At 40.0% G+C, this 23,653-nt stretch overlaps 2 protein-coding genes across 2 annotated transcripts in view; one reads left to right on the forward strand and one right to left on the reverse strand.

The window, feature by feature from the left end:
- The window catches only part of LOC133623099 (transmembrane protein 132C), a 397,905-nt gene extending 376,476 nt beyond the window's left edge, over window positions 1-21,429 (reverse strand). The window contains exon 1 of the mRNA XM_061986091.2: window positions 20,810-21,429. Within this exon, the coding sequence (XP_061842075.1) occupies window positions 20,810-20,855 (46 nt within the window). The 5' untranslated portion in view covers window positions 20,856-21,429. The remainder of the gene's footprint in view (window positions 1-20,809) is intronic.
- Window positions 21,367-23,653, forward strand: part of asb6 (ankyrin repeat and SOCS box containing 6) — a 53,973-nt gene continuing 51,686 nt past the window's right edge. Inside the window, exon 1 of the mRNA XM_061986096.1 lies at window positions 21,367-21,464. The gene's annotated coding sequence lies outside the window, so the exon portion shown is untranslated. The remainder of the gene's footprint in view (window positions 21,465-23,653) is intronic.

Here is a 23,653-nt window from a genome sequence, read left to right on the forward strand (position 1 = left end):
TGAAGTTAAGATGTCTGATGAGAGTATTGGAGAAAGTGAATTATTTTATTGGCATAGCAAAAAGGCAATAAATAAAACATATGAGAAAGATCTTGTAGATCTCAGACTTCACCCTAAATATGAGACTGGTATGTGTATTATTACAATTAGATTATAGGGTATTGACAAACCGGATCTATTTGTAATGTTTACCTTTTTTCTACATTCCACATCAGATTATTATAGAATGTTATGCGGTCAAAGCCATTAATATAGTCTGTAATTGTCAGTCACCCAATGTATTTGTATTTGTGGGTGGAGAAGGGACCCACACTGCAAAAAGTCAGTGTTCAAATACAAGAAAAAAAATACAAAAATGAGGGGTATTTTATTTGAACTAAGCAAAATTATCTGCCAATTGAACAAGAACATTTGGCTTGTCAAGACTTTCCAAAACATGTAAAATTAGCTAACCTCAATGAACCCCAAAATACCTTAAAATAAGTATATTCTCACTAATAACAAGTGCTCTTTCTTTGTAGAAAAAAAAAACGAGACCTCTTTGCTCAATATGTTGAAAAATATTCTTAAATGAAGTAAATGCTAGTGCCATTATCTTGACATAATGATATGCGCCCGGCATTACATTTCTTGAAAATTCCAAAAAAGTGCAGTTCCCCTTTAAAGGGGAACATTATCACAATTTCAGAAGAGTTAAAACCATTCAAAATCAGTTCCCAGTGGCTTATTTTATTTTTCGAAGTTTTTTTCAAAATTTTACCCATCACGCAATATCCCTAAAAAAAGCATCAAAGTGCCTGATTTTAACCATCGTTATATACACCCGTCCATTTTCCTGTGACGTCACATAGTGATGCCGATACAAACAAACATGGCAAGCTATAGCGACATTAGCTCGGATTCAGACTCGGATTTCAGCGGCTTAAGCGATTCAACAGATTACGCATGTATTGAAACGGATGGTTGTAGTGTGGAGGCAGGTAGCGAAAACGAAATTGAAGAAGAAACTGAAGCTATTGAGCCATATCGGTTTGAACCGTATGCAAGCGAAACCGACGAAAACGACACGACAGCCAGCGACACGGGAGAAAGCGAGGACGAATTCGGCGATCGCCTTCTAACCAACGATTGGTATGTGTTTGTTTGGCATTAAAGGAAACTAACAACTATGAACTAGGTTTACAGCATATGAAATACATTTGGCAACAACATGCACTTTGAGAGTGCAGACAGCCCAGTTTTCATCAATTAATATATTCTGTAGACATACCTTCATCCGCTCTCTTTTCCTGGGGGGCTGGCGGCAGATTTCTTTGACTTTATCGTTGGAAATGCATCTGCTTTAAGTGTCGCAGGATATCCACACATTCTTGCCATCTCTGTCGTAGCATAGCTTTCGTCGGTAAAGTGTGCGGAACAAACGTCCAATTTCTTGCCACTTTCGCATCTTTGGGCCACTGGTGCAACTTGAATCTGTCCCTGTTCGTGTTGTTACACCCTCCGACAACACACCGACGAGGCATGATGTCTCCAAGGTACGGAAAACAGTCGAAAAAACGGAAAATAACAGAGCTGATTTGACTCGGTGTTTGTAATGTGTTTGAGAAAATGGCGGATTGCTTCCCGATGTGACGTCACGTTGTGACTAGGGATGTCCCGATCCAGGTTTTTGCACTTCCGATCCGATACCGATATTGTTTTTGCATTTCCGATCTGATACCGATACTGACCGATACCGATACTGACCGATACTGGCCTATCCGAGCATGTATTAAAGTTTAAAGTTATTTAGCCTACTTAGTTGTCAGAATCATGTTGAAAAGGGTTTTAGTACTCTTGATAACAACTAGCCAGCTGAATTAGGGGAGTTTGAATAATACACAATGGTTGGTAACAAGAAACTGACCTGTTTATTCAAGGATAAACACAAAATAGACAAAATTATACATGACAAACAGAAATGGCATCATTGAACTAGGGCTGGGCGATATGGCCTTTTTTTAATACTGCGATATTTTAAGGCCATATTGCGATACATGATATATATCTCGATATTTTGCCTTAGCCTTGAATGAACACTTGATGCATATAATCACAGCAGTATGATGATTCTATGTGTTTTGATTGATTGATTGAGACTTTTATTAGTAGGTTGCACAGTGAAGTACATATTCCGTACAATTGACCACTAAATGGTAACACCCCAATAAGTTTTTCAACTTGTTTAAATTGATTAATGATACAGATGTATACTATCAGATATATACTATCATCATAATACAGTCATCACACAAGATAATCACATTGAATTATTTACATTATTTATAATCCAGGGTGTGGAGGGGAGTGCCGGATGTAACTGTCAAAAAGACAGCCAAAAGAGTTTGATATGAGAATAAATCTAAAGTTAAAATATAGGGTAGAAATGCACCCATTTGCAGGAAATGTAGTCTTGATTTTTAAAATGTTCTTTCAAGGCTTGCATGTCTACATTAAAACATTCTTCTTCATACTGCATTAATATATGCTACTTTTAAACTTTCATGCAGAGAAAGAAATCACAACTAAAAAAATCACTAATTTTTTCATACGGCGTTGATGTGGAAATTTTTGCCATTTTAATGGTGTGGAGTCTGGACGTGTGGCACCGAATGGAGAGAAGCGTCTCGACAGACGTCACAATATTTGAACAATGATGACGAAAACTGTTGTCTCTGTCGTGTCCGTGTGTCGAAAATTGTTATGCGCTTATTTTTTTATTTGATTTTGTGTGTGGCATAGATTCGCCGTGCGCAGAGGACGCTTGAGCAGGCGCGCACCTTAGCGGCTGCGTTAGCATCACAGCTAACGTTAGCCATGCCGCTACCTCGCTCTCTGCTGGGAGAGGACGTATACGTATGTGACGTATGACGTGACAGTATGTGACGTGTGTAAGAAGGTGTGCTCGCTGTCTGTGAGAGGGAGACACAGGAAAGAGTGAGAAGAGCCTGTCGTGTAATGCCAGCAGCTAAAAGCAACTGCGTGAGAATTGTGGATGTGTTGAAGGTGTGCTGGAAAATGCGAAACGAAAATTACGGAGCAGCAGAAAAGTGGAATGTATTATTTAAATAGGTGCGTTGGAAAACACGGACCGGAGTTTTTTTTTAAACTGGATCTGGATCGGCATTTTCCCATGCCTTGCCGATACGCAATTTTTGGCAAATATCGGCAGCCGATTCGATCCAAATATCGGATCGGGACATCCCTAGTTGTGACGTCATCACTCCGAGAGCGAATAATAGAAAGGCGTTTAATTCGCCAAAATTCACCCATTTAGAGTTCGGAAATCGGTTAAAAAAATATATGGTCTTTTTTCTGCAACATCAAGGTATATATTGACGCTTACATAGGTCTGGTGATAATGTTCCCCTTTAAGTCATCCAGTAGCAAAGCAGCAGTCTTGATAAATCACATTGCAACCGCTAAATGGTAACATTTGCATCTCCCCCTCCCAGGATTGTGGGTGTTCTAATAATCACCATATATTCTGCATATACATAAAAACAGACACACTAAGTGGATTTTTTTTATTTTGCTCATTTAAGAGACGCAATCATCCAGCTTAGTAGATCAGCTATGTGAGTGCTATTAGGTTTGTGCATGTTTCACTACACGCAAACCTTTAGTTTAGTAGATTAGGTCCTATGTTGAGTCCATCAGATGTATTAGGAGGACCTCTCAAGACACTACTAGCAACTGATGAGAATGCACAAACACTGCATCAGCATGTTTATCTGTTATTACAAGGACTATCTTTCCCCTCCACAAAGACCACACATAGCCCAGCACATACAGATTTCCCCTTAATCCCTTTCCCTTATCGAGCAATTTGATTAAATTGGAAAGGAGATCATGACTGTTATAAAGAACCAATTAATACAGAACAAATGGACTTCGACATTATACTGTAATGATGATATATGAGTTTATGGGGACAGAACCCCTCATTGGACTCACTGAATGAATGTAGGCCCCCCATCCCCCCTTAGGAACAATGACACTAAAAAAGCGTAAGTAGAAATTCAGCAAAGTGCCCACCTACTCGCTGTGTTTCATGAAATCTTTAAGGCAAAGCGTGCAGATTGACATCAAATCCGTGGCTGCACCGCAGAGTCAAAACCTTCCTCCTCTTGGAGCATCTGACATTCTTTATCAGTAAATAAAAGAGCAACTGTGAACAACAGGTAAGGTCTGCCAAATTGGATTCAAGGGGAATGTTCTCTCAAGGTAATCATCGCCTGCTGTTACAAATCACATTGTATTATCGCGCCCAAAACACGTTTGCACGGTTTCCGCCACGTATAAACGCTGCAACTGAAAGGTTTCGACATGCTATATGTGCCTGACGCAAGTAGAACTGATGGATTATCAATAGGACAACCTCAATCGATAGCATATTGATGTAATGTCAAGTTGTTACCGTTTTATATCCAACACGTGCCACAAAGATGACTGCTCTATTGATATCAGGTGAAAGCTGACATATAATTGCATTGTTAAAGGTTGTTCTGTGTCAGCAATTGGTTTAACTGCTGTGTTTCTCATACATTTATTTATCCGTGATAGATTGTGCGCTACCAGTTCTCTCTTGCACATAAACCCTGTGCACTTAAAATGCGACTTTAAGGTTTCACTACTTACGTATAAAATACTACACGGTCTAGCTCCGTCCTATCTTGCTGATTGTATTGTACCATATGTCCCGGCAAGAAATCTGCGTTCAAAGAACTCCGGCTTGTTAGTGATTCCCAGGCCCCAAAAAAAGTCTGTGGGCTATAGAGCGTTTTCTATTCGGGCTCCAGTACTATGGAATGCCCTCCCGGTACACAGTTAGAGATGCTACCTCAGTAGAAGCATTTAAGTCCAATCTTAAAACTCATTTGTATACACTAGCCTTTAAATAGACTCCGCTTTTAGACCAGTTGATCTGCCGTCTCTTTTCTGCTCTGCCCTCCTCTCCTGCGTGGAGAGGTTATTAGGTGACCACAGATGAGGCACTAGCTGTTCAAAGTCAGGACCCGGGGTGGACCACTCATCTGTGCATCAGTTGGGGACGTCCACTCAAGATGATCCCCTGGTGGCCCCACTATGGACTGGACTCTCACACTATTAACTAGATCCACTCGACGTCCATTGCACCGGTCGCCCAGGGGGGGTCCCCACATCTAAAGTCCCCTCCAAGGTTTCTCATTGTATCCCATTGGGTTGAGTTTTTTTCTTGCCCTGATGTGGGATCTGAGCCGAGGATGTCGTTGTGGCTTGTGCAGCCCTTTGAGACACTTGTGATGTAGAGCTATATAAATAAATTTTGATTGATTGATTGATTGATTGTCTGGAGGAAGTTTTGTGTTACAACTCTGTACAGTGTTGTTTGCCTCAGATCGCCGCCTCTTAACACATCTCATACACTCCAGGGGCCTCTTTTTTAAAGGTTGATGCGCACAAAAAAATGGTGTCTGCAAAACAAACATTGGTATTTATAGAAAATCCTATGCAGAAAAGATTGTGTATAGGAATACACTCACAGACACAGAAATCAGCGACGCCCGATGGTGTCGCCACAAAAAAAGCTGATACACAGATGAAGTATAAAATATATAGCAGCCTCTTCTAATTGAATTGGATTGACATTGTTTGGAAAATGTTTTCTGTTTTCATACAATTTGATTTAAAACAGACACTTTGGAACAAATTCAGAACAAAAACCGAGATCCCGCTGTATATTTTATTGTAAAAGCCTAAATATGTAAATAACAAGGGTGCTCAATAATCGATCCGAATCGTGATTCCTATTTTTCACTAATCCTAAATGGATTAAAAATTTAAAAAAATATTTGTATGTAATTTTTTTTTTTTTTAAATAAATAAAAAATAAAAAATAAATGTGTATATATATATATATATATATATATATATATATATATATATTTATTTATTAGGGCTGCAACTAACGATTAATTTGATAATCGATTAATCTGTCGATTATGACTTCGATTAATAATCGGATAAAAGAGACAAACTACATTTGTATCCTTTCCAGTATTTTATTTTTTTAAAACAGCATACTGGCACCATACTTATTTTGATTATTGTTTCTCAGCTGTTTGTACATGTTGCAGTTTATAAATAAAGGTTTATAAAAAAAGAAAAAAAAGAAAAAAAAAAAGAAAAAAAAAAGAAATTGCCTCTGCACATGCACATAGCATGGATCCAACGAACCGATGACTAAATTAATCGCCAACTATTTTTATAATCGATTTTAATCGATTTAATCGATTAGTTGTTGCAGCTTTAATATATATATATATATATATATATATATATATATATATATATATATACCACCAAACCCCGTCCCCCAACCCCGCCCACCTCAACTGACGCACGGAGGGGGATTGATGTGTGGGGGAGCAGGGTTGGGGGGGGGGGGGGTTTGGTGGTAGCGGGGGTGTATAATGTAGCCCGAAAGAGTTAGGGATGCATAGGATTCTGGGTATTTGTTCTGTTGTGTTTATGTTGTGTTACAGTGTGGATGTTCTCCCGAAATGTGTTTATTATTCTTGTTTGGTGTGGGTTCACAGTGTGGCGCATATTAGTAAGAGTGTTTAAGTTGTTTATACGGCCACTCTCAGTGTGACCATTATGGCTGTTGACCAAGTATGCCTTGCAGTCACTTGTGTGTGTCTGCAGAAGCCTCATATAACATGTAGCTGGGCTGGCACGCTGTATGTACAGCTTGTAGGGGGGGCTAAAGGCAATGCCATCACGGCACGCCCTTATTATTGTTGTTCGGGTGAAAATCAGCAGACATTCGAGAGAATAGTTGCCCTGAAATTCGGGAGTCTCCCGGAAAAATCAGGAGGGTTGGCAAATATGACGTTGTCAAGCGCCATTCATATAAAACTTGCGGGCCGCACTAACATTACATTTTCATATTAAGGTGCGGGCCGCGTGTCTGAGACCCCTGGTTTATACATAGCACAAAGCAAAAAAAAAACTTTGTATGCAGTGTTATTTCATTTTAAATTTCAAAAGAGTTTTGTGGCTTCCATTGTTTTCTTTAATTTGTGAAACGGGTCAAAGTGGTAAAGGTTGCCGACCCCTGATCTATATTGATATATAATGTAGGAACCAGAAATATTAATAACAGAAAGAAACAACCCTTTTGTGTGAATGAGTGTGAATGAGTGTAAATGGGGGAGGGAGGTTTTTTTGGTTGGTGCACTAATTGTAAGTGTATCTTGTGTTTTTTATGTTGATTTAATTAAAAAAAAAATTAAAAAATTAAAAAAAATTATTGTCCACGGCCCGGTGGTTGGGGACCACTGCTATACGTGATTACTACCGCATACCCTCTCACCTCCTTGCTTTTATTTGCTCAACTTTGGCTGGGTTTGCACCATTATTGAAGTACAGGACCACAAAAGTGGCTTTTTTGGTACATTAATAGCTGGTGTTTGCCGAAAAAATCCTCGAGGATAATCCACATCCAGATGCATGTGGTTTCGACACATGGGGAAAGACAGCATGGGATGTGCACTCAGGACTTAAAGATGTGGAATGACGGCTATCCTTGCCTGATCCCCTTTTGGATCTGAAGCTTAAGGATAAGAAGACGAAGTGACATAAGATTGGATATACCTCTGTGGAATATTACCCAGACGGTTGGTTGGAACATACTTCTAATAAATAGAAGTGAGTTTTAATGGAGCCAATTTTTGTAACATTGTTTTTCTGTCGACATTAACTGTATCACTTAAAAAAAACAAAAAAAACATCAATGTCAAACTCCAACATCAGACATAAACCATCCTTAATTGCGGCTTGATACTCGGCGGCCATTTTTCTCGTATGGATTTGATGCCATTCCTCCCTGTAGAGTGTTATCAATTGTCATCAGCATTCACAGTGAGAGGCTGTGTCTTGCAGCTTTACGGCACACTGTGTCAATTAGGATCATACTGCGTGGTTACTGAGACGGCCTTGGCCTACGACAAACATCATTAATAAATATTGAGTCAGCCCTTATCATACTAGTGCTGTCAAATCAGAGTCGTCAACTGAGACAGAAGCCCCGTTTAGGTGGATGCACACATTAGACGTGTCACATGCACTTAGTGTTTTTTAAGCATTGACCTGCTCTTTTAACCAGAAGGAAGCCGGAAACTTTTTTGGTGTGTTTGTAAAAATGTATTCAACACATTAGAATCATTCAAAAGGCTTCCTTAGGTGAAATTAGCTGCAACTTGTGCAAAAATAATTGCAGTGACAACTTGGGTACATATTCACAATATTGGACAAAACTAGAGATGTCCGATAATGGCTTTTTTGCCGATATCCGATATTCCGATATTGTCCAGCTCTTAATTACCGATTCCGATATCAACCGATGCCGATATATACAGTCGTGGAATTAACACATTATTATGCCTAATTTTGTTGTGATGCCCCGCTGGATGCATTAAACAATGTAACAAGGTTTTCCAAAATAAATCAAGTTATGGGAAAAAATGCCAACATGGCACTGTCATATTTATTATTGAAGTCACAAAATGCTTTTTTTTTTTTTAACATGCCTCAAAACAGCAGCTTGGAATTTGGGACATGCTCTCCCTGAGAGAGCATGAGGAGGTTGAGGTGGGCGGGGTTTAGTGGGTACCGGGGGGGTGTATATTGTAGCGTCCCGGAAGAGTTAGTGCTGTAAGGGGTTCTGGGTATTTGTTCTGTTGTGTTTATGTTGTGTTACGGTGCGGATGTTCTACCGAAATGTGTTTGTCATTCTTGTTTGGTGTGGGTTCACAATGTGGCGCATATTTGTAACAGTGTTAAAGTTGTTTATACGGCCACCCTCAGTGTGACCTGTATGCCTTGTGTGTGTGAAAAGCCGTAGATTTTATGTGACTGGGCCGGCACGCAAAGGAAGTGCCTTTAAGGTTTATTGGCGCTCTGTACTTCTCCCTACGTCCGTGTACACAACGGCGTTTTAAAAAGTCATAAATGTTACTTTTTGAAACCGATACCGATAATTTTGAAACCGATACCGATAATTTCCGATATTACATTTTAAAGCATTTATCGGCCGATAATATCGGCAGTCCGATATTATAGGACATCCCTAATTAGAATAATTCAAAAGGCTTCCTTAGGTGAAATTAGCTGCAACTTCTGCAAAAATAATTGCAGTGACAACTGGGGTACATATTCACAATATTGGACAAAACCTATAATATAAACACCAATGACTCCAAACTGGCTAACCCAAAAGTGGGACCCATCTTTAGTTGGGTGGAAGAGGATTATGCACTTTTATTCTGAAGGGGGATTTTTTCTTTTGGAGCGAGATGTCATCTGTCAAATGTCTTGATAAGTGGCGACAACGCCACTGCAGCTTTATTTGAAACCTGCTGTCATAGAAGATCAACAAATAATTTGTCTGTAACCATTTTTATACTTATCATATATCAGCTGTGTAAGTGGAATGTACATCTTAGGCTATGTCTACACTAAGCAGCATAACCCCTTAAACTAATAATATTTTAGCCTAAGCCCAGTTTCAGCCACACTAAACCATCGTTTAAGGTTGCCCTCCTCGGACATTTTTTTACACAGGTAAGTGTAAATGGCATACTTGCCAACCCTCCCGGATTTTCCGGGAGACTCCCGAAAATCTGAATCTCTCGAAATTCAGGCGCACCTGAGTGACGTGTCGACAGCCTGTTTTCACGTCCGCTTTCCCACAATACAAACAGCGTGCCTGCCCAATGACGTTATAACTGTAGAATGATCGAGGGCGAGTTCTTAGTTTCTTATGTGGGTTTATTGTTAGGCAGTTTCATTAACGTCCTCCCAGCGCGGCAGCAACACACAACAACAGCAGTCACGTTTTCGTCTACCATAAAGCAGTTTGTCTGCCGTAAACAGCAATGTTGTGACACTCTTAAACAGGGCAAAACTGCCATCTACTGTACATGCAGATGTGACAATAACATCTAGGGCTTTTAGAGAGTGCAGTGCACAACAAGGAGACGAAGCAGAATGCATCATTAGAGAGGGTGTTCAGCATGGTTAGAAAAATAGTGACAGAGAATAGAACAAGGATGGACAATTCAAACCTTAACTCAACAATGAGTAGATGAGTGTTATGTGTGTGTATATGTGTAAATAAATGAACACAGAAATTCAAGTATTTCTCTTATTTATATATATATAGGGGACAGCGTGGCGAAGTTGGTAGAGTGGCCGTACCAGCAATCGGAGGGTTGCTGGTTACTGGGGTTCAATCCCCACCTTCTACCATCCTAGTCACGTCCGTTGTGTCCTTGGGCAAGACACTTCACCCCTTGCTCCTGATGGCTGCTGGTTAGTGCCTTGCATGGCAGCTCCCGCCATCAGTGTGTGAATGTGTGAGTGAATGGGTAAATGTGGAAATACTGTCAAAGCGCTTTGAGTACCTTGAAGGTAGAAAAGCGCTATACAAGTATAACCCATTTATCATTTATTATATATATATATATATATATATATATATATATATATATATATATATATATATTAATAATAATAAATATATATATTTAGCTAGAATTCACTGAAAGTCAAGTATTTCTTATAAATATATATATATATATATATATATATATATATACATATATATATATATATATATATATATATATATATATATATGAAATACTTGACTTGGTGAATTCTAGCTGTAAATATACTCCTCCCCTCTTAACCACGCCCCCAACCACGCCCCCACCCCCCGAAATTGGAGGTCTCAAGGTTGGCAAGTATGGTAAATGGGTTATACCCGTATAGCGCTTTTCTACCTTCAAGGTACTCAAAGCGCTTTGACACTATTTCCACATTCACCCATTCACACACACATTCACACACTGATGGCGGGAGCTGCCATGCAAGGCACTAACCACGACCAATCAGGAAGGGTGAAGTGTCTTGCTCAAGGACGTGACTAGGATGGTAGAAGGTGGGGATCGAACCAGGAACCCTCAGGTTGCTGGCACGGCCACTCTCCAAACTTCGCCAAGCCGTCCCCAGTGTGCCGTGTATTTCTTGAATCTCCGGCTCTTAGCTTTGTATGGACTCATTGATTGTTTACAAACTGAGTTCGGAGAGGAAGTGACGGCAGAAAGACCCTGCCCCACACAGGAAGTGACGTCAGAAAGAACATGCCACAGCCAGCTTCATAATAAAGCGGTTTCGTAACTCGGGGCTAACCACTGGAAATATGGAGGCGAGTCATCCAGACATGCCCGTGTTTCTCCTTCCGTCTGTACAGACGCTTGTGGAAATCACACATGAATACCTTAAGAGAAAGCCATTGCAGCTATTTGGGATACAACACTTCTCAGACGGCAAGAGAACTTTCGAATGTCCAGGTCAGCTGTGATTATACTTTGCGAAAAACTTTGTCCATTTGTCGAAGGAGAGACAACGGGAATGCGGGTCTACTGTGGATGTGATAAAAAAAAAAGGTAGGGGTAAGAACGAGGGAAGACTACGGAAAACATTGAATGCATTTGCATTGGCAAAGCAGACTGTATCAGTTATTGTCCACCATGTATGTCACGGACTCAAAGTCTCGGTCCAGAGTTTATAAAGTCACCAAAAACGAATAGACAATGAAGGTGAAAGCAAAAGAGTGATGAGTGTCCTGACCAGATATCTAGATCCCTAGATTGATTGATGTAAAATGTTCTTCATCACATTGATTACTTTCACGAGTCCATTAAAGATTTGATTAATTCATGATGGCTCAGGTGTGATTCACTACAATAGGGCCCCACAGATGACTGGATTCCAGTTAATTGAAATACCACAACACTGGATATTGTTCAGATAAGTTAAATTTAAGAACTTTCACACAAAGCAACACTGGAGGTGACTAGGTCGCGTTGCGCCGGCGGACGGAGGAGAGTGAGGGGGTCTTAAACGACCATTGTGTGTGTGTGGACAAGGATAAGGTTAGGTGGGATTTACCCTGGATAACCAGGGTAAATCCCTGGCCGTATCGGCTTAGTGTAGAAGGGGCCTTAGTTAGGAATGTTCCGACCAGGTTTTATGCTGTCGGTTTGGACATTGATCATCCGTGAGTTAGATCAGCTGATACCAATGTCGATACCGATGACAAATATTAAAATTGAACTTTTTCTATGTATTTATGGTGAGTGATATTGACAGTTTAAAAGTATCAACACCATTCTTAAAGAGGAACTGCTCTTTTTTGGGGAATCTTGCTTATCATTCACAATCCCTAAGGAAGACAAGCATACATATTTCTCTTTTTTATGCATTCTAACACGTAAATGCTAGCAAAAGTCAGCCAACAATATAATAATGTAACTGCATCATAAAGCCTACATGAACTCCATGGTGTTCAGGGATGAATAGTCTCTCCTATTGCTATTGTACTATTTTTTCAGTTATAGTTACATTAATCAATAGTAATGAGGCAGCCTAGTTTTGAATGGCAGGGTCCCTGCTATCACATGTTGATAAAAATATAACATTTACATAACAAAAATCAACTACAGGCTTCCCAAATGCTGTAATAAATTAAGCATGATGAGTTGAACATATGTCAGCATGTGGCCCCACTTTTAATTTTTTTTTTTTAAACGCTTATTGCAAACGCTTACTTACAGTAAGTCATTAATTTGACTTTGTAAGTCATTATTTTGTCATAATAATGACATAATTAGTATCTCAGGTAACTAGGACTGTCTTGTTTTTACTTTACGGAAAAAATATCAAGATATATAACGTATATTGCCATTCAGCAAATGGAGCAGAAAACACAACCAAAAATGTTAGGCTTCTTCACGCGATGAAGCCGCCCTACTTCACCGCAGTCTGTAGTCTATTGTCCCCCCAGGCTGTGGTGGCAGCGACGAGGTGGAGACGTTATGGTTACACCAATCCTTACACCCACTCACCCCCTTCCCCGGTCTGTCCGCCGGAGAGACACCACCTTAACTAACACATTTTCTGGGGGAAACACTGCTCCATCTAGTGGTACGCCAAAAAAAAAAATGCTCGATTAAAGTACAGTGTTTTATGTTCCTATATTTAAACACAGTGCTACTGTTCAAACTGTGTGTAATGTTACATTGGCCAAAAAATATTAAATATACTTGTCATATATAACCTCTACCTTGTTTTTAATGAATACTCTGGCCTACTATGCTGCTGTATTTTAATGTTGGTCATTATGGTGGTACTTGGAAAGCCAAGTGTTTTCTGAGTTGGTATTTGGTAAAAAAAAAAAAAAAGTTTGAGAACCACTGGACTAAGTAAAATTTGGGAGGACATATTTTGCCCACAAGGCAGGAGGGTTCACTTAGTCAGCCGCTAACCTGCCCTCGGATCTCCTCTGAGCTCCAGCCTGTCTAAACTCAGAGGTCCCCTTTGGGGCTCCATGTGATTGATTCATGGTCACGAGACAGAAATTTGCATTGTCAGCAAGAGGGACAAACCTAAGCATTAATATTCATTTGGTTTTCCAATGCAGACAGGCTCTTACCTTTACAGCCAGTTTTATGAAAAACAACTTTGGAATATTGGCTTCATTATAGAAAAAAAATTATAAAGTGAAGCGTAATCCTGAATAGGTTAATATAAACGAGATAAATACAGTGGTTCTCAAATGTTTTTCACCAAGCACCACTTGGCTCCTCAAGTACCACCATAATGCAGTAACATAGTAGTTCTAAGTATTCATTAAAAACAAGGCTGAGGTTGGTTTTTTTTACAAGTATATTCAATATTTGTGTCCACTGTAACATTTGAAAAGTAACACTGTTGAAATATTTAATTAAGTAATTATTTGGCATGCCACTAAATCAGGGGTCGGCAACCTTCAGCATACAAAGAGCCAATGGAGCCCATTTCCCCCCAAATAAAACCCACCTAGAGCCGCGAACTCTGTTAGATTCCTAAAATGACGATAACACCACTTATAGTTTCCTTACACTTGTGCTATAGGACTTATGATAATAAACACTTATTTGATGTATTTCTGGGTATAACAAAGCAAATCATCAAATTATTTTGAACATTAGAAAAAAATACACTGTTCCTTCTCTGAGTCTTATTAATGAATAAAAAAATAAAAATCAACTCATTCCAATGTTCTGAAGGCATACGGACTGCGGAATATTAATTTGACGAAAAATTTAAAACTACCTAGTCATCAATAAAAACAGCAAATTAATAAAAATATAAATAAATAAAATGTTTCTCTTTTTTGATCCGTCCATTGCTAGTGGTTGACCGCTAAAAACAATACAATTGCATGGCAGCAAGAGATGTCGCATAAGGGCTGTGACATACATTTCCATCGACAATATATTAAAATGTGTTTTATTTTCATATGACAAGATCCCAGAACTCTCCAAAATAGCAACTGTTAAATTAAAATACCGTATTTTTCGGAGTATAAGTCGCACCGGAGTATAAGTCGCACCGGCCGAAAATGCATAATAAAGAAGGAAAAAAACATATATAAGTCGCACTGGAGTATAAGTCGTATTTTGGGGGGAAATTTATTTGATAAAACCCAACACCAAGAATAGACATTTGAAAGGCAATTTAAAATAAATAAAGAATAGTGAACAACAGGCTGAATAGGTGTACATTATATGAGGCATAAATAACCAACTGAGAACGTGCCTGGTATGTTAACGTAACATATTATGGTAAGAGTCATTCAAATAACTATAACATATAGAACATGCTATACGTTTACCAAACAATCTGTCACTCCTAATCGCTAAATCCCATGAAATCTTATACGTCTAGTCTCTTACGTGAATGAGCTAAATAATATCATTTGATATTTTACGGTAATGTGTTAATAATTTCACACATAAGTCGCTCCTGAGTATAAGTCGCACCCCGGGCCAAACTATGAAAAAAACTGCCACTTATAGTCCGAAAAATACGGTAAACTAAATAAAATGAAATATAATAAATCAAGTAACCATTATTTGTTGACATTCGGTTTCAAAGCCAAAGGGAGCCACGGCGGAGGCATGAAAGAGCCGCATGCGGCTCCAGAGCCGCGGGTTGCAGACCCCTACACTAGCTGGAGCTTGCGTGCCACTGATGGCAGAGTCGTGTATTCAGAGAGTACGGCCAACCAAACAACAGGCGCCATGTTTGCTACCAATGACGTGTGCGGCTGCGCCCGGACGCCTGCAATTGATGTCGTTTTGACGTCAGTTTTTCTGTCAAAATAAACTAATTTAATACATCTTTATATAGTTCTCATAAACTTACACAAAAGCATCCTTTTATTCCGTGAAAGTATAATTTTGTGGCCGTATTTGACGCACTCTGCAGCTACATTCCTTGTTTTGTGACCAGCAGGTACTCTAATACGCACCCGACGACGGGAGGGGTCACCCACATCTGCGGTCCTCTCCAAGGTTTCTCATAGTCATTCACATTGACATCCCACTGGGTTGTGAGTTTTTCCTTGCCCTTATGTGGGATCTGAACCGAGGATGTCGTTGTGGCTTGTGCAGCCCTTTGAGACACTTGTGATTTAGGGCTATATAAATAAACATTGATTGATCATTGATTGATTGAGATATGCATCTCGTGTGCGCGCAAAAGTTTCTTGTGCGCTCGAGATAGTTTCTCGCGCGCACAAGATAGTCAAATATGTGCACATATCTAAAGAGATACATATCTAAAAATGTCCCCCATGTCCCTTTAGGGCAGACCTGGGCAAATTAAGGCCCGGGGGCCACATGCGGCCCGTTAAGCTTTTCAATCTGGCCCGCCGGACATTCCCAAATAATTGTTTTAGATCTTTAAGATGGAAACTTGCTGCAGTGATGTTTTCTAATGACCGCAAGTCTTGAACTATACAAAGTATTTCAATGGTTGGAATCTGCGCTTATGGATGATATACCAGTTACTATGGTAATCTTATTAGTTACTATGGTAATCTAATTAGTTACTATGGTCATCTAATTAGTTACTATGGTAATCTACGTCACAGCAGCTCAGACGAGGCACCAAGCAGTGTGGGCGGGAAGCGTTTCCACAGACGCGGAAGGAGATTTTCACAACAAAGTTTTAAAGCTTAGTGATATATCAGATATATCAGATTGTAGGTGAGTTTATTTTGTACCCTTCGCGTTCATATTTCACTGTTTGTTGCATTTTTGTTGCGTTTCACTTGATTGTAAAATATGTCGATCGAAAGGGGGTGTGACATTCATATTTTGTCAATATTCAGTGTTTTATCGTTCATAGAAAAAAGGTAAAATTCCATTACGTTTTTTAAGGCGGTCTGTCATAACGTTTTTAGCATTCAATCAGACATTATTGTGAGGTTTTGTATTAGTGTTAATAAAAATAGATATACCGGCCCCCAGACACATTTCTTTCTCTAAATTTGGCCCCCGAGTCAAAATAATTGCCCAGGTCTGCTTTAGGGGCTCCATATTATTGAGTTTACAACCCCGTGGCGCTGTTTTGTACTGTTTCTGTACTTGTTTTGATTATTATTTATATGATTGTATCTAACTGACAATATAACCTGGTCCCTACACACCGGAGCTCTTGTAAAAAGAGCTCAGCAGCGCATGCACTTTTTGCGTCGGATGAAAAGAGCACAGCTCCCTCCCCCCATTCTCACCACATTCTACAGAGGCACTATAAAGAGCCTGCTGACCAACAGCATCTCGGTCTGGACTGGAGCCTGCAATGCCTCAGACTGGAAGTCTCTCCAGAGAGTGGTGAGGACGGCGGAAAAGATAATCAGGACTCCTCTTCCTCCTATCCAGGAGATCGCAAAAAGCCGCTGCCTGACCAGGGCTCAGACAATCTGCATAGACTCCTCCCACCCCCACCAAGGACTGTTTTCACTGCTGGACTCGAGAAAGAGGTTCCGCAGCCTCCGAAGCAGAACCTCCAGGTTCTGTAACAGTTTCTTCCCTCAGGCCGTAAGACTCTTGAACGCATCATAATTATCCCCTCAACTCCCCCCGAAATGGATTAACTCGCTGGAATAAAAAAAAGACAATATTACATACATCCGTAAACGTGGACGCATGTGAAAAAGTGCAATATATTTATCTGTACAGTAACCTATTTATTTATTTATATATGCACCTTATTGCTTTTTTATCCTGCAGTACCATGAGCTTATGTAACGAAATTTCGTTCTTATCTGTACTGTAAAGTTCAAATTTGAATGACAATAAAAAGAAAGTCTAAGTTTAAGTCTAAGTCTAAGTCACTGGTTCTTAATCTGGGTTCGAGCGAACCCTCAGGGGTTCGACAGAGCCTCCGCCGCGGAGGTCAAGACACACCCGACTCATCGTGTAAATAAAAACTTCTCTATCGGCGTATTATGGATACCCCCAAACAATGTTCCCTCTAATTTTCCATATGGGTGAGCAAACGCAAAAACTCCTTGAGCATTCAGTGGAGCACATGCACTGTGGCCACACCTGCAGCACACCTGTCCCAAACCTGACTAAATAACAAGTTACATGTTTTATTATTACAATTATATGACAGAAGTCATTTCCATGAGATTATTTTCTAATATAAGTGTTTTGAACCACTTACAATGACAATAACAAAAAATATTGTTTTTCATGAGCTGTGTACCGCTTGGGAAATAATTTGTACCTCTTTCAGATATCGCATTTAGGTCCCACTAAAACATTCACATGTTGCACAATGAGATGTAAACATGGGACCATGTGTACATTCCTGTAACTTTCTGTTTGTAAAATATATCTTTATTAGTCTATCCATCCATTTTCTACCGCTTGTCCCTTTTGGGGATGCGGGGGGTGCTGGAGCCTATCTCAGCTGCATTCGGGTGGAAGGCAGGGTACACCCTGGACAAGTAGCCACCTCATCACAGATCTGTATTAGTATTTCTTTAATATAATAACATAATTTCATGATTATTATTTACAAATTAAGATTAAATTAAGAAAAAAACGTTTTATTTTTTACTAAAGAAGGGTTCGGTGACTGCGCATATGAAACTGGGGGGGTTCGGTACCTCCAACAAGGCTTTTGATTGATTGATTGAGACTTGTATTAGTAGATTGCACAGTGAAGTACATATTCCGTACAATTGACCACTAAATGATAACACCCGAATAAGTTTTTCAACTTGTTTAAGTCGGGGTCCACTTAAATTGATTCATGATACAGATATATACTATCAGATATATACTATCATCATAAAACAGTCATCACACAAGATAATCATCAGGGTGTGTACATTGAATTATTTACATTATTTACAATTCGGGGTGTGGAGGGGGGGGAGGGTAGGTTTGGTTGTTATCAACAGTCATCAACAATGGAGAACAGAGAAATGGATATTGAAACAGTGTAGGTCTGACTTGGTAGGATATGTACAGCAAGTAGTAGACATAGAGAGAGAGAGAGATCAGAAGGCATAAGAAAAACATCTGCATTTGATTGTTTACATTTGATTATTAACAACAATCTGGGGAGGGTGTTAGTTTAGGTTTGAAGTTTCCTGGAGGTGTACTTTTATTGCGGTTTTGAAGGAGGATAGAGATGCCCTTTCTTTTATACCTGTTGGGAGCGCATTCCACATTGATGTGGCATAGAAAGAGAATGAGTTAAGACCTTTGTTGGATCGGAATCTGGGTTTAACGTGGTTAGTGGAGCTCCCCCTGGTGTTGTGGTTATGGCGGTCATTTACGTTAAGGAAGTAGTTTGACATGTACTTCGGTATCAGGGAGGCGTAGCGGATTTTATAGACTAGGCTCAGTGCAAGTTGTTTTACTCTGTCCTCCACCTTGAGCCAGCCCACTTTGGAGAAGTGGGTAGGAGTGAGGTGGGATCTGGGTTGGAGGTCTAGAAGTAATCAGACTAGCTTGTTCTGGGATGTTTGGAGTCTAGATTTGAGGGTTTTGGAGGTGCTAGGGTACCAGGAGGTGCATGCGTAATCAAAAAAGGGTTGAACGAGAGTTCCCGCCAGAACCCTCATGGTGCTTTTGTTGACCAGAGAGGAGATACTATAGAGAAATCTTGTTCGTTGGTTGACCTTTTTGATTACCTTGGTTGCCATTTTATCACAGGAAAGATTAGCCTCTAGAATGGAACCTAGGTAGGTGACCTCATCTTTCCTGGTGATAACAATGTCACCCACTTTTATAGTGAAGTCACTGACTTTCTTAAAGGGGAACATTATCACCAGACCTATGTAAGCGTCAATATATACCTTGATGTTGCAGAAAAAAGACCATATATTTTTTTAACCGATTTCCGAACTCTAAATGAGTGAATTTTGGCGAATTAAACGCCTTTCTATTATTTGCTCTCGGAGCGATGACCTCACAACGTGACGTCACATCGGGAAGCAATCCGCCATTTTCTCAAACACATTACAAACACCGAGTCAAATCAGCTCTGTTATTTTCCGTTTTTTCGACTGTTTTCCGTACCTTGGAGACATCATGCCTCGTCGGTGTGTTGTCGGAGGGTGTCACAACACGAACAGGGACGGATTCAAGTTGCACCAGTGGCCCAAAGATGCGAAAGTGGCAAGAAATTGGACGTTTGTTCCGCACACTTTACCGACGAAAGCTATGCTACGACAGAGATGGCAAGAATGTGTGGATATCCTGCGACACTCAAAGCAGATGCATTTCCAACGATAAAGTCAAAGAAATCTGCCGCCAGACCCCCATTGAATCTGCCGGAGTGTGTGAGCAATTCAGGGACAAAGGACCTCGGTAGCACGGCAAGCAATGGCGGCAGTTTGTTCCCGCAGACGAGCGAGCTAAACCCCCTGGATGTCTTGGCTCACACCGTCCCTTATGCCACCGAAGATGATCAAGAGAAAAATATCGACCCTAGCTTCCCTGGCCTGCTGACATCAACTCCAAAACTGGACAGATCAGCTTTCAGGAAAAGAGAGCGGATGAGGGTATGTCTACAGAATATATTAATTGATGAAAATTGGGCTGTCTGCACTCTCAAAGTGCATGTTGTTGCCAAATGTATTTCATATGCTGTAAACCTAGTTCATAGTTGTTAGTTTCCTTTAATGCCAAACAAACACATACCAATCGTTGGTTAGAAGGCGATCGCCGAATTCGTCCTCGCTTTCTCCCGTGTCGCTGGCTGTCGTGTCGTTTTCGTCGGTTTCGCTTGCATACGGTTCAAACCGATATGGCTCAATAGCTTCAGTTTCTTCTTCAATTTCGTTTTCGCTACCTGCCTCCACACTACAACCATCCGTTTCAATACATGCGTAATCTGTTGAATCGCTTAAGCCGCTGAAATCCGAGTCTGAATCCGAGCTAATGTCGCTATACCTTGCTGTTCTATGCGCCATGTTTGTTTGTGTTGGCATCACTATGAGACGTCACAGGAAAATTGACGGGTGTATATAACGATGGTTAAAATCAGGCACTTTGAAGCTTTTTTTAGGGATATTGCGTGATGGGTAAAATTTTGAAAAAAACTTCGAAAAATAAAATAAGCCACTGGGAACTGATTTTTAATGGTTTTAACCATTCTGAAATTGTGATAATGTTCCCCTTTAAGGTTGATGTGGGACACAAACAGGATGGATTCTGTTTTACCCAAGTTTATGGATAGAAGTTCTACATGGTTAAGAACCACTGGTCTAAGTACTAATGTTGAATATTATAAATAAAGGTTTTGAAAATACATTTAAAAAATGCTGGGAAAAGTGTGGGTAAATGATTAAAAATGTTCTTACCTGTCAAAAGTAACGCCAAAGACAGAAACACGAGGATGTGCAACATGTTTCTCGGACTATTAAGGTGGAGGGGAAGAATCCACCGGAAAAATCCAAAATGTTTAAAGTTTAAAGGAAAAGTGTCACCTGGTGCATCATTCTAAATGGATACTGAATGACTACACTGTTTGCTGTCCTCGACTAAAAAAATGCAGAGAGGGAACTTTAGTGCCGACTGCTATCATTTTTAGGCTTGATGTTGAAGATCCTGGTGACATATTGGTCGGAATGCACTTCCAAATGCTGCAAAATGTGCGCCGCTGTCCCTCGCCGCATTAGTTAGTGACAGAAGCTTCTTGAAGTTGGCTGCTGCGTCCGGCGCATAGTCCAAAAATTATGCGTAATATACATCATGTATGGTGGAGAGAAAAAAAAAAAAAAGCGAAAAGTTGAAATCCGAACCCCACACTAGTATCACATCCCATGCGAGCGTGCACGAAAAGTCCCGACGAGAACTTCCCGCCCGCTCCTGCTGCTGCCCGCAGAGCACCGGGGAGGACACAACCGCAGCCCTCCAGCTGACTTGGACGTCAAAAGATTCTACGAAAGTCCGACTTCCAGTTTTCGTGGCGTCCGGGGAAAGGAAAGGAGCCACTAGCAGCGGCGGTGACAGTAAGTAAGTTGTACTGGCACACGTCACAACACACACACTCGCACAGGCAAATAGGACCGATACGCTCGACACCAACATCGCAGTCGAGGCGTTTAAATAAAAGTTTTAAGTTGTTTTTTTAAACCATTTTGAAAAAAATACTCCTCATAGTGGTATTGTTTGTAACGATCCAATAATTGCAGAAATTTACCTAAACCGATTTGCATCGCTTCCTTTTTTCTTTTTTTTTTATTAAATGTTGCGTCCCGACCTGTTAGAGTGCATCAGCGACCCCTTGTGGAAAGAATAATCAACTGACAAGATGTATTGCTATTAGAATCTATTTGGTCAGTGTTGAGGGACATGCATTTTTATTATTTAAAGACGACTTAGAACCTTTTTTTAGTTCTGTTTTTCTTAGATTTAGAGACAATTAAATATAATCTGAGGGGTACACCAAAACAATTTGACTTGACCTGGGGCTGCATAATAAGGTAAAGCAGTGACGTGCGGTGAGGTTGATGGCTGGTGAGGCACTGACTTCATCACAGTCAGATTTACAAACATATGAACCGTAAAGAGTATCTTATTCACCATTTGATTGGCAACAGTTAACGGGTTATGTTTAAAAGCTCATACCAGCATTCTTCCCTGCTTGGCACTCAGCATCAAGGGTTGGAATTGGGGGTTAAATCACCAAAAATGATTACCGGGCGCGGCACCGCTGCTGCCCACTGCTCCCCTCACCTCCCAGGGGATGAACAAGGGGATGGGTCAAATGCAGAGGACCAGTGTTGGGTTAGTTACTGAAAAGCAGTAACTAGTTACAGTTACTAGTTACTTCATTTCAAAAGTAACTCAGTTACTAACTCAGTTACTTACACCAAAAAGTAATGCGTTACTGTGAAAAGTAACTATTTAGTTACTTCTTTTTTCTTTCTTTTTTAAAGCTCCAATTAATGCCCTTTTAGCCTTCATTTCAGTACTGTTATTGTAGTGGAGAATAATACAATCTGTTGATCAACTTGACATGCATTTGCATCACTCAACTCTGCTAAGCCATGTGCTCTACATACAACACACAAAGACAAAGATATGTTACAAAGGCCAATTTGTTTCTGGCCAGAACAAATTGACAAAACTATTTTAAATAGCTGCAACATAACATACATAAGTAACAAACAGCATAATAACAGCATAGATGTAAACCAAGAAAGGCACACACTACATACACAAAGTCTAACCAGGCATTTTCTTCCTCAAGTAATTCTTATACAAAATCATGTCTGAAACCCAGAACACTACACATTTCCCCAGTTTTAGTTTAGAGATAAGGAAAGATTGGCCTGGCCCACTAGGATCCCTCTTTATGTTTGTGAACTTTATAGTCTATACATTTAGAGTGATGTGATAATCAAACACTTTAGAAGTCTAGAATGAAAGAGTATATAAGAGAATTGACAGCAACGTTCCCTCTCAGGAGCGCGCATGTGCAATTGCGCACTGCTCAAGCGTCCTCTGCGCACGGCAAATCTATGCCATGCACAAAATCAAATAAAAAAATAAGCGCATAACAATTTTCGACACGACACGGACACGACAGAGAAAACCGTTTTCGTCATCATTGTTCAAATATTGTAACGTCTGTCGAGACGCTTTGAGGACATGAATTCCATCCATCACTTTACTGAGCAAAACTCTTTACTGTCGGCCATAAACACATCACCAAAACATTAGTAAAAAAACTTATATCTAGCAAAACTGGTCATTTTCTGCAGTACAAACCAGACCAAAAGCAACTTTGTTATATCAACAGCAGCCGCTCGCTCTCTCACGTGCGCCAACACTTGCACATATGGCACTTAGCCAGTGATGCGTTTACAGCCACACAAAAAGTCGGACAACTCCAACACCACACATAAAGTGTCATTCCAGGTCGTTACACTATGATTTACCAATCAAATGTGTGCTTATTCTAGTGTCATTTATTAGGAATCTTAATTTATAAATATTAATCATTAAATGCTGTTAGTATATTAAATAAATACTAATAAAAATATATTTTTTACAAACAGGAAGTTGCAGGAATGTACACATGATCCCCTGCTTACATCTCATTGTGCAACATGTGAATGTTTTAATGGGAACTAAATGCAATGTCTGAAAGGGGTACAAATTATTTCCAAAGCAGGACCTCCACCCAGACAAACAAT

This window comes from Nerophis lumbriciformis, linkage group LG12, assembly GCF_033978685.3.
Source record: "Nerophis lumbriciformis linkage group LG12, RoL_Nlum_v2.1, whole genome shotgun sequence".
Lineage (NCBI taxonomy): Eukaryota > Metazoa > Chordata > Actinopteri > Syngnathiformes > Syngnathidae > Nerophis > Nerophis lumbriciformis.